A 12,077-nucleotide genomic window follows, 5' to 3' on the forward strand; every position below is an offset into this window, starting at 1 on the left:
GGCTTGACAAAACATTTAATTGAGAAGAAGCCTTACTAATTGCATTCAGTGAAGTGAAATGCCCCCTGAATAAGGCTATTTATTGGCTAAATCACATTATCATCAGAGCTATAAATCTGAATCATCTCATCCTAATGAAATTTACAGATTTTTCTTTCATTCATTTCAGTCCTTGTGTATCAGTTCAGCTTTATGCATAATGTACACACACATATAAAACTGTATATCTCAATGCATAAATGAAGTTAAGGCAATTTAAGTTATTTTAATTAATCAAACATATTAACTTTGGGGATTCTTTTATTTTAATTTTTGATGATAATGGTAATGATAACATTATGGAACTTTTCACGAAAAACTTACTGACAGTAGATGAGTGTCCAGCTGTTGGATTTCCTGATATAGGTCAAAAAGGGATACATAGACTTTCTGTTACTCTATGTCCTAGAAGTTTTTAAAAGGTGCCTTTTGTAGTCTCTGATAGAAATGAGACAAAGGTTTTACCTACAAAGAAGGGGCAGAAGCAAACCAAATTTTGTTTTTCATTCCTGTGGTATCTTTGGTTTTCTTTGACACTGATTTTAGCTTTGAGAGACAGGACTTGGTGGTTGAGAAATGAGTCTGAGTTAGACGTCTCCCCTAAGTACTTTCTTCTTTCAGAATGTCGCACGGTATTGTCTTTATTTGTGTGTTTTCCCCTTGACTGTGAGTCCTTTGAGGGAGGACACCATGTCTTATTTACCATTGTAACTTCAGTACCCACAATAGGGCTCACAAAGGAGCAGCTAAATAACTGTTGATTGAAGGCACAAATACACTTTGTCCTATGATGCAGCCATTACATTACTTACAGTATAAAATTATTTTGTATAAATTCCATTTTGGAATTCTCTTCAGAGAATAAATTCCCTTAGAATTTCCTCTAAGGAATTAAAAATCTACCCTTTCAGGCTAAATCTGATTTCTGGAGGTAGAGTAATTTGAAACTAGATTTGAGTAAACAAAGTAGTTGCTTCTGCTGGCCACCATCATTTTTAGTTTTGAATGAGGTATAGCAAAGTAGATTTGTGTGTTTGTTGGATATATGATGGACTCTGCAGACAGTCTCAAAAGAGGCGTTCCAAAAATGTTTTGATCAGTGGTTGCATCGTTGGAATTGTAAAATAATCTCCCAGAGATTCGATTCATTCGATCGTGTTGATTTTAATGTCACAGTAGACTGACACTTGATTGCTCCTGTTCTGATGTCTTCTCTGCTTAAGTCTTTGAGCGTACCTTCTAGGCTTATTTCCTGTTCTTCCTTCTAAAAGTTTCAGTGATTCTCATTAGCTACAGAACACAGTACAAATACTTTAACTTGGGATTTAACGTCACCCATTATTGGGCCTCAGCCTACATTTCCGAGTTTACACCTACTTTTCCCCCTCCATTCAAGAGCTGTTTTCTTCTAGCGGTGAGGAAAGTTCATCCCATCCATATCTTTATATATATTAGCCCCCTTCACCTTAAAGCCCCACTTTAAATGCTGTCCAGCTTGAATTCTCTTCTTTTGCTCCCCTCTTACATCTGTAAGTTTTATAGCCTTTGTAATTCCTACCTTGTTTTATGGCTTTGATATATAGGTCTTATATGCCCTATTTGACTCTACACTATTTGAGCCCAGAGAACAGATCTCCTTGGGCCTTGACTCCTTCATGTCTCTCAGTACAGTGCTGTGCATATAGCAGAACCTTAATAAATATTTATAGGGGTTATGAGCACATGGGAGCACATACATAAAATGACTGTATCAAATGGTTTGGGCATTTATGACTATGGACTCTATTATATTGCCTCATATTTAAGAGTGTTTGGAATTTGGAAATTTTGATTCATATAAAAATCTAATAGTTGTGCATGTGATTCAGCAGTTCAGCGTTACAGAGTAAATTATTGTAGAACCGTGAGTAACTGGGATACTCAGGAAATAGGGTGTTCTGAATAATTTAATTTTCTGGCTAACTTGGAGTTAGGCAAAAAATCTTTTTTGTTTCATTTCTTGTTGAAAAATCCTTTCTAAATATGCTAATTTTTGATCTTAGGCAAAGAGCATCGTTAAATTTTTCTTTGATAAATGAGTATACTTGAATGCCTTTGGGTAATGATTGCATACCTTAGTTCTCATTTTACATTACCGTATATGTAAAAAAAAAAAAAAAGGTTTTCGAGTTTGGATTGTGTTTCTAAGGTTCTTTTCACTACCTACCTAGCTTTGGATATTATTTTTGGCTGGGAACAAATACCTGATATATATTGTTATAATCTTAATCATAGGAAGAGCCAGAATATGTGCTCTATTTGTCTTAAGGAATTCATTCTTCACTTTCAGTTTCCACAGTCTTTTGCTATATAATTATTGGTAAAATTTTAGTTCTGTCAGATATGTTATAGTTATAACTATATTAGCATATAAATATTTGTATAACATAATACATTTATCATTTATAATAATTTCTTGTTGTTTAACCATTGATTCGATTTTTTTCCCTCATAATGTTTTCTTGTTTAAAAATTTTCCTGAGTTATATGTATTTTCAAATTTGTAACGTTAACCACTTTATGTTGACATAATTCTTTTGCCTTTGTTACTTTTTCAGAAGTTTCCACCAATCACAATAATTTTTAGGCAATACTAAGACAGTAATCATGAACACCAAAGATTTTGTGGTTCTTCCATGGGGAAAAGCTGGAAATTCTGTAAAGCTAAAATATAAGTAAGTGCATATGTGTTTATTACTTAAATAGAATAGTTGCTAAAGTTTCTGTATTTTATAATTTAAAGTATTCTTTTCATATGAGGCTGTTTAGAGTTGAAATAAAATTTTGTGAATTCTCATCTCCATTTTCTTCACATTGCTCTATTTTAAGACAGTAGGTTTGAAATATTGTAAATCTATAATGGTTTAAAAATGAGGACTAAAAATACTTATGACACAAGAATCTATGCGAATTGGGTTCATCAACTATTGAAGCAATACAACAGAAAGTTACAAATATTTTTGTAACACTTATACAGAATTAGAAAAGAATCACCCTGAAGAAACTGAAAGAAACTGAAATTTAGGGAGACTGTTAAAGTGAGAGACGAGACCTTTAAACAGGGAAGAGAAATCACTAACTACCCTTGCACTTTGCATTGTTAAAGGACTTTATGTTGAATTCACCTCTCCCAGGACAGGTATCTTCTGTCCTAGATTGCCTTGGAGATGCATTTGGACTGAGTCAAGCAATTCTGGGTATCCTAGAAATTTCAGGACATGGTAGGGGTACCAGAAGGTTCAATATACCATTTCCCTTTGAGATCATCTAGAGTCACTGGGAATTCCCAAGGCCTTCCTCTCAAATATGATTCAGGGCCAGCCATCATGGGTTGGGGGCAGACTGTCAATGTTTAATTTTAGTTTCTGAGTTCCCTGATCCAGATAAATAGTCCTATGGGTACTCAGTGTCTTCAGAGCTTTCCTAATTCTCCCTTTACTTTTGAGATACTGTGTGGAAAAGCATTTTGTCAACTGGAAAAAGTTATATGGCATTATCATTATTAGGTTTACTAGTTTTTGGTAGGGAGGGGAGCTATCCAATTGCTAGTATTACTAATTTTACTTTTTTAATGCAAAAAGAGAAGGGACAATGCATTTTGGTGATATGTTTTAAGTCTGTGTGTATATATCTATAAACATTCATCCAACAAACATTTGTTAAGTACACATAGTCTATACACTGTGCTAAGGAACAATGGGTACAAAAGAAGAAAGTCACAATCTTTGCCCTCAGGTAGCTTGTGGAGGATGTGAATAAGTAAAATTACATTTACAAAGTAGTGTGAAACATGGTGTGATATTAAAGCACAGGTAGCTATGAGAACATGGCCCAAACTGCTAGGCCAGGGGTGAGGAGGTCTCCAAGCTTTGCCTGAAAGATGCAGTTAGTTGGGTAGTTACTGGGTGAAACTTGTTCAAAGGCACACGGACACATAGTCTGGGGACTTTCAGACATATCCAGTTCACTAAGATTTATAGAACAAAATTGGTGAGAATGGCAAGTCATGTAGCTAATAAATTAACTTGTATGCCACACTAAGGAGTTTGGGATTTATCTTGGAGGTGAGGGGTAATCACTGTTCCCTGGCCTGCATGTCTCCCTGGTCCAGCCATGAACCACAACCCATAGAAACTAGGGCGGGAACACCCATTCTATGGTAATTGCTCTGGAGTTTCTTTTCTTGCCCTTTACTTCTTCCAAGTCTATCTTATTTGACATTGTCTCAGCAATTGTCTTAATGTTGTCTTACGTTTTGGTGTTCTCCAATTCCCCTCTACTCTTTTCCAGCCTCCACACCATTTCTGTGGGCTGTTTCTGCCTCTTGGATTTGTTGTGTTGACACGGTGCCTGTGGGATCAACTTTAGTTGCCCTTCTGGCTCTGTGTCTAAGGATGTCTCCAGGAAGAATCTTTTGTCTTGCTCCAGACCCATGGAATTGCACCATCAACTTGACCACTTGGTCAGTAGGCCAGTTGCTTTTCTTCAGTCGCACCCCCTTCCTCTACCGTAGTGGGGACTTTCAAAACATCAAAAGTTTTGTAAGCAAACAAATGACACAATCACATGTGTGCTTTTGAACTCTTCCTCTGGAGGCCATGTGGAAAGTGTTGTGGGCCACTGAGACTTTGGGCCACTAATCCTGAACTGTGTCCCCAGCCCACCCCAGAGTGAACTAGTTCAGGAAATGGCATCACTGGCCTCCTGGTTGCTCTTGGGATTATCTCAGGTTCCTTCCTTGTCCCTTCCTTGGTCAGTCACCTACTTCCGGTCAGTCTCCAACTCCAGTTAATTCTATTTTCTTATATTTCTCAAATGTTCCCATTTTTCTCTCCACTGTCTCTGTCCAGTCAGACCAGCACAGTCTCCCTGTGATTAGGATTACTGAGATAGTCTCCTAACTGGCTGCCTTGCTCTCAGCCTTACACCCTCTGATTAATATTCCATTATACAGCCAGAGTGAACTTTCTAAAGTGCAAGTATTATCAAGTCTCAATTCTCTCAAAACCTTTTAAAAATTCTTATTGCTAATAGAATACAAATCCCAATTCCTCATTATGGCCTACACAGCTCTTCATAATCTGGCCACTGTCCACCTCAGCAGCTCCATTTCTTGCCACTCTCCCCGTCCTGCACTTAATGCCTGGGCACATGAAACTTCTAGCTCCTGGACCCACACATCACTCTTTTCTACTTGTGCCCACACTTTTCTTTCTTCCTGGAACACTGCTCTCACCACTTCCCTTTGACCGGCTAAGTCCTTTCATCCCTTGGGACTCAGCTTAGTCTTCACTTCCACCAGGTACTGTTCCTACGGCCCCACGGGCTGGGTATGTGCCCTTTCTGTGTGCTCAAGTATCTCCCTGTACTTCTCCAATGAAAACACCATTATACTATACTTCAATTACCTTCACGTTTGTCTACGTTCCTGTCTATAATGGAAGCTCCATTGGGTCTCACATCCTATCACTTACGACAGTGCTTGTTTGTAGTAGGGGCTGAATTACTCCTTGGGGAACAGATATAATGAAAATAATGCCTCTCTTTCTCAATATCTTCACCAGCTTCTCTGAACGCTCTAGACAGTTTTCGCCTCCTGTCACTTTCCATATATCTTCCTGGACTGTCCACTTGGGGACATATCTTTGGCCCGCTTGCTCTTTGGTGGATTGCTCACCACCTCTCAATTATTTCCCTCTCTTATCTTCATTATTCTTATTCTGGTTCCTTGCCATGGCACACATACCCAAGTAGCCCACACTACTTGATTATAAGAAGACACTAATGAAATAACGAAGGAAGAGATTTAAACTCATGATAGAGAATGAAAGCTAGAGAACTAGGTTGGTTTACTTCTTGAAAGAGAGACTCAGTGACTGAGGCTGACAAGGGACCAGAATTGTAGAATGAAGAAAATAGCTTGTGTCAAAAGCTTGATGAACTTCAGATATTATTACGAAAGCTCTTGTACAGGAATCTGTAAGGGGGCTCTGCTCTGCCCTCTGAAACTTTTCTTCTTGTTGCTTTCCTTCAGTGGAAACAATAGGTGATGCTTGGCTCAGTTCCCATTTATCCCTTTGATGGCTCCTGTTCCAAAACCCTTGATAGGGGTTTTCTTCCTAATAGGCTCCAAGCAGGCCCTTCTCTCTCTTTCTCTCTCTCTCTTTCTCTTTTTGTATTATACATACATGGCATAAAGGTAGAAATTTATCGAAGTTTTCCAAGATGATTAATTTAGCAAAAATGTGTATTCTGCCCATACAGAATAGTTATTTTAAACACTATGATTCAAAGTATTAATACTTGAATCCTTTAAGGACAGTATGAAAATTAGAAAATAATTTTTATTTTATTTTCTATTTGTGTGTCATGGATATTTGTACATATATAAAGACATAGCTCATGTATAACATGAATTATGATTTGAGACCTCTAACAATGTAATAAAACAAAAGTCTAAGATTTGGAGCGATACCTTGCTTCAGGAGAATATTAATTGAAGGCAAATGCTAACTTTAGAAACCATATTTCAAAGACTACAAAGGAAGTAGTTAAAATAGTTTTTCACATATTTATTATTCATAATTTTAATTAAGGGCAAACCATAATATAAACTTACTTTGCCTTTTTTTTTTTCTTTTTGGGGGGTTGGTTTGTTTACCCCAAATGAACATTTTGCATTTAAATCTTATTCAGAAATGCTCAAGAACTGAGAATGGAGAAAGTGCAGTTAGAGTTGGAGAACCAAGAGATGGAAAAGAAACTACAAGAATTCCAAGCGACAAGGAGCAAAGAAAAGGAAGAAAGAGGGTGGGTGACATTTTTAGAGGATTTTAGAGGAATAAAATGAATTTTATTATAAACTGAAGTCCTTATGTCAAGAACTATTTTGTATATTATTGTCACTCCAATGACTCTCTGTCCTGAATGAATCATTTCTGGCTTTTCCTGACGAGCAAGCAATATTAAATTTCCCCTACTTTTTCTCTTTGTGTCCCTTTCCTCTGAACCTTATTTGGTCTTACATGTTCTTATTTCTGTTCTTACATTCCTCTTCTGAACCAGTTATAGTCTGGAATGTTGAGGACAGCAATGCAGAACTTGCCCTTTGCTCCCATAAAATTGCCATGAATAGGAGATTGCCAGTTTATGTGTAGGGCATTTTTATTTATTAAAAGACTTGTGGGGGGCAGGGGTTAACATGCACATAGATAAGAATCATTCAGACCCTCACGTATGTTTGAAATATTTTTAGCAAATGTGCTTTAGCTGAAATTTTATTAATGAGACTTCTCTAATATTATGCTTGCATATCTGTACTAATTTTACCGAGCATTTTGCTTTGTTGTAAAAATAATACATAAATATAATTAAACTCAAGTATAACTGATAGTTATATAATGAGAATTATCTCTTCTTCACTTTAGGCTGACTCCCAGCCCATTGTGTAGTACCACTTTTAACAATTAAAATGTTTCTTCCCACAAATGTCTTGTCTTTGTACAAGCCTATGTATATATAAGTGTTTGAATGTGTGTGTGTGTGTGTGTGTGTGTGTGTGTGTAGGTTTGTATCTGACATGTCTTTTACATTTTTCAAATGAGTTCATCTATAAAAGTCTGTGGATGGATTCACATTCTACTTTTCTACTTGATATATCTTAGTGCTCTTGCCACATCAGTGCACAGGGATCTCATTCTTTTAGTGGCTGCATAGTATTTCTTTGTGTGGCTATAATAGCATTTATTTTTCATATCTTTATTGAGTTTTCAGTATTTTGTGATTATATATGCTGCCATGAATATGCTTTTACATATATTTTTGCTTACATCTATAAGAGTATCTATGGGATAATTTCCACCCATGTAATTTTAGGTCAAAGTATATGGCAGTTTACATTTTGGTAGACATTGGAGAATTCCTTTCAAATAGGCTTCAAAAGTGCATAACTTTCTCCTACAGAGAATGAATGGGCATATTTCATATGCTTTTGGTGGTACTAAATATTACCAGACTCTTTGTGTATTAAATTTGCTTTTGTTTAGTATTCAAAATGATGATTCTCAAATATCTATAAAGTACCTTCTGAACCATTAAAGAAAATTCAAAGGTTTATTATAGTTTTAGTAGTGTTTGTCTTTAGAGATTAACTCTGTGAAAGAGTATTCATGAGCTATACACACAACCTTTCTAATAACCAGAGTATGGGTTTAATCAAAGTCATCTCAATGTAGTACATCCCAGGTGACAAAGTTTATTCTGTATCTTGCTGCTCTTATCCTAATGATCCAATGGCCAGTTCTCTTTTTTTATTGTGTTTTTTTGTTTTCTTTCTTATTTTTTTAAAGATTTTTTTTTTTTTTTGCGGCACGCGGGCCTCTCACTGCTGTGGCCTCTCCCGCCGCGGAGCACAGGCTCCGGACACGCAGGCCCAGCGGCCACGGCCCATGGGCCCAGTGGCTCCGCAGCATGTGGGACCCTCCTGGACCGGGGCACGAACCCGCGTCCCCTGCATCGGCAGGCAGACCCCCAACCACTGCGCCACCAGGGAAGCCCTCTTTCTTATTTTTTTAAACCTTCACTAATTTGGATTTAGTTTGGGCTTCTCAGTGGATCATGAATATATCTGTGAATCAGAGTTCCTGAAATGAGCCCCCAAGAGTAAATGTTCACTAGTTGAGGAACCTTTTCTAGATGTTTTCAAAAATGTTCTAAAGATTGACTGGGTTTTCAGAATAGTTAAATGCTTTTCTAAGGTCACACAGAGTAAATGTCACAGCCGGAATGAGAACCTGCTAGTCACTGGTCAGGAAGACGGAAAGTCTGGTTATCCAATCTTGGTTTTATGATTTATTATTTCTGTGGCTTTGGGCAAGTTTTTCTCTCATTATTATTTAAAATGGGAATTGGCCTCCCTGCTCTGTTGACTTCAAAAGATTTTGTGAGGCTCAAATAAAAGTACTTTGAAAACTGTAAAACGAAACAGTTTGCCTTCTTTGCAAGCTCTGTTACCTTTTGCTGTGGGAGCTAATTTGAAGTCTTAATAGGAATTCATCACATAGTAGATCTGCTGAATTTTGGGGGGTCTTGTTTTGCTTCCTTTTTCTCTTTGCATTTGTGAACACTTAGCTTTTAAAACTGCATGACAATCTGTAACATTTCCTGTAAATCAGTAAAGCTATCTTTAGTCATTGTAAATGTCTAAAAAATGAAATTCTTCATCTGTGTTTGGACATTTCACTTTTATTCATTTCTTCTCAAAAGTTCCAAATATAACAGAGCTATATTTTAGAATTACTGAGGATATTGTGGCATTCTTGATATTTCATTTTCATTTTGTGGTGGTCTGTTAAATGTTAACAACTGAATTTCCATTTTCTGAAACAGGGAAAATATATTTGTTTTCATTAAAACGAGAAATATATTTAGTAATTACATTTTGTCTTCTGTTCATATATATTGAAGGTCAAGTGGATGTCGCTGGAAATCTGCACAAGTGGGCAGATTGGGTAATCAATCATGCATGATGTCACAAAATAAAGGAAATGTTATTAAGGTAAGAAAATACCATTTGATTCTTAGGCAGTTTGCTGAGAAGATATAAATTATTTTTTCAGATCTTGCATTCCCTTCCATACTTAAGAACCTCCTATTCTTGTTTTAACAAGTTTGCATGTTATTGGATTTCAATTGTATTTTATGGGCTAATATGCAGCTTTCACTATTCAGATATGTTTTTGTTTTTCATCTGAAAGTTGATTTTTAAAAATTCATCTTCAGGTGAATTTTCTAAACTGAATTTTTCCATTCAGTTCAGTTCTGATTTTTAGTATGTGAAATAGAACTATGTAGTTCTATATTAAGGTGAAAGCAAAATTATTTGATATAACAAAGGACAGACTTTTTTCTGCCTTTTTGTTATATCACATTTATTTAATGTATTTATGTTCTGCTGGAATAATAATTATTCATAAACTGTTGATTCCATATGTGAAGATACCCAAGGGAAAATGCTTTAAAATTCCCCAGCCATAGAATTGCTTTATCTTTACTGTGTATTGTAAAATATAACATTACATAATATTTAAGGTTAAAGGCAAATGAGTGTCCTTATGTAAAGAAAACTGTTTTGCTTCTGGATTCTTTAGTACAAAATCTGTGACTTTGTAAGTTTTAACTTCTATAGCTTTTTCTTTTTTATATACCTATCATTAAACTTTCATTGGGTCAGTTGGCATCTACAGACATCTTGGCACTTCTAACATTTTTGGCTTAGAAAAGGCATTTTATTCTTTAGTGTCATTCTCTTACTGAGATATGTTTCTTTAATTTTTGCATTAAAAGTTTTATAATCCACTTTGCATTTTTCACTATCTTTCTGAGACAGTGTTCCATACTTTAGATGTTGTTGTAAATATATTAAAAGTGCTGACTCTGTGATTATTATTTATTCAATAACATTTATTAATGCTATTTATTTATTTATTTATTTATTTTTGCAGTATGCGGGCCTCTCACTGTTGTGGCCTCTCCTGTTGTGGAGCAGCAGGCTCCGGACGCGCAGGCTCAGCGGCCATGGCTCACAGGCCCAGCTGCTCCGCGACATGTGAGATCTTCCCGTACCGGGGCACGAACCCGTGTCCCCTGCATCGGCAGGCGGACTCTCAACCACTGCGCCACCAGGGAAGCCCTGCTATTTATTAATAGCATTTATTAATGCTTCTTTGTCTTATACTGAATTATCCTTGTTCTCAAGGATATCCTTACCTAATGTAAAAGATGATGCACATATGTAAATATTTATAGGAAAACTCACTATGTAATTTTTGCCCTGTAGTGTATTTGTGCTTGGGAAATAATAGTTTAGCTCTACAAATGTTTGAGAGTGTACTAGATATATTTGTAAGGAAAAGTGATGAATAAATCATAATGCCCATTCCCATAAACCTCATAATTGATGATGAAAGCATGAGGGGTTGGGGAGTTACGGAAGGTGGGAGTAGAAATAAGATTGGGCAGGAGGGTAGGAGGCCTGAATACCAGACTCAGGAGTGTTGACTTTTTCACTGGGTGAATAGAATTCCCTGACAACTTTGAAGCAGGAGAGTAGCAAGTTTAAGGTAATGATGTATGATGGTTGATCTTGTTAATATCCAGTGCATTTGAAGTTTATATAAGTAGAGTTTAGAGCAAATGATATTCAAACTCTTTTGATCATGTACCACAGCAATAAAGAATATATTTTGAGGGCTCCCCTGGTGGTGCAGTGGTTGAGAGTCCGCCTGCCGATGCAGGGGACACGGGTTCGTGCCCCGGTCTGGGAAGATCCCACATGCCGCGGAGCGGCTGGGCCTGTGAGCCATGGCCGCTGAGCCTGCGCTCCGCAATGGGAGAGGCCACAACAGTGAGAGGCCCGCGTACCGCAAAAAAAAAAAAAAAAAAAAGAATATATTTTGAGAATGGACTTTCTATCCATGAATTTTTTATCTACTTATAAATATAATTTATTTATATGCATACTAATATGTCATGTTCATTGTAAAACAAAATATGGAAATTAATCAAGGATGATATAAACATGAATAGATGCTTCTTTTCTTCTCTTTGATCTTTTCCGAGCTCCCTCAGGCATGTATACATGCTACTTTGGAGGCCACTGATATAGAAGCAGAGAGACTATTTATAAGTCTATTAAAAGGTCAGATGAGAAGAGTCTGAATGAGAATGTAGCAGAAGGAATATAAAGGAAACATGGACCCAAAACACAGTGAGAAAGGAAAAGAAGAAGTCAAATATATAACTGGTATTCCAGGATGAATTGCCTAGGAGATAGAAAAATAAAGGAGCTGGAAAGAAAAGTTCTGGTGTTTAGATTTAGAGCTAGATAGTTGGCTTCCTCCTTCTCTCCCTCCCTTCTACCCTCCTTCTCTTACTTTCTTTTCCCAGCTTTATTTTATAATTGGCAAGTAAAATTGTAAGATATTTAAAGTGTACAACAC

The 12,077-nt window shown here is 36.6% G+C and overlaps 1 protein-coding gene across 1 annotated transcript in view; it reads left to right on the forward strand.

Moving 5' to 3' along the window:
- The first annotated feature begins 276 nt into the window (after positions 1 to 276).
- The window catches only part of ZBBX (zinc finger B-box domain containing), a 104,520-nt gene continuing 92,719 nt past the window's right edge, over positions 277 to 12,077 (forward strand). The window contains exons 1-3 of the mRNA XM_022573043.2: positions 277 to 2,753; positions 6,775 to 6,888; positions 9,544 to 9,634. Of these exons, the coding sequence (XP_022428751.2) occupies positions 2,686 to 2,753; positions 6,775 to 6,888; positions 9,544 to 9,634 (273 nt within the window). The 5' untranslated portion in view covers positions 277 to 2,685. The remainder of the gene's footprint in view (positions 2,754 to 6,774; positions 6,889 to 9,543; positions 9,635 to 12,077) is intronic.

The sequence above is a fragment of the Delphinapterus leucas genome, chromosome 4, assembly GCF_059928025.1.
Source record: "Delphinapterus leucas isolate spDelLeu-1000000601 "Yukka" chromosome 4, BTC_Dleu_Yukka2, whole genome shotgun sequence".
Lineage (NCBI taxonomy): Eukaryota > Metazoa > Chordata > Mammalia > Artiodactyla > Monodontidae > Delphinapterus > Delphinapterus leucas.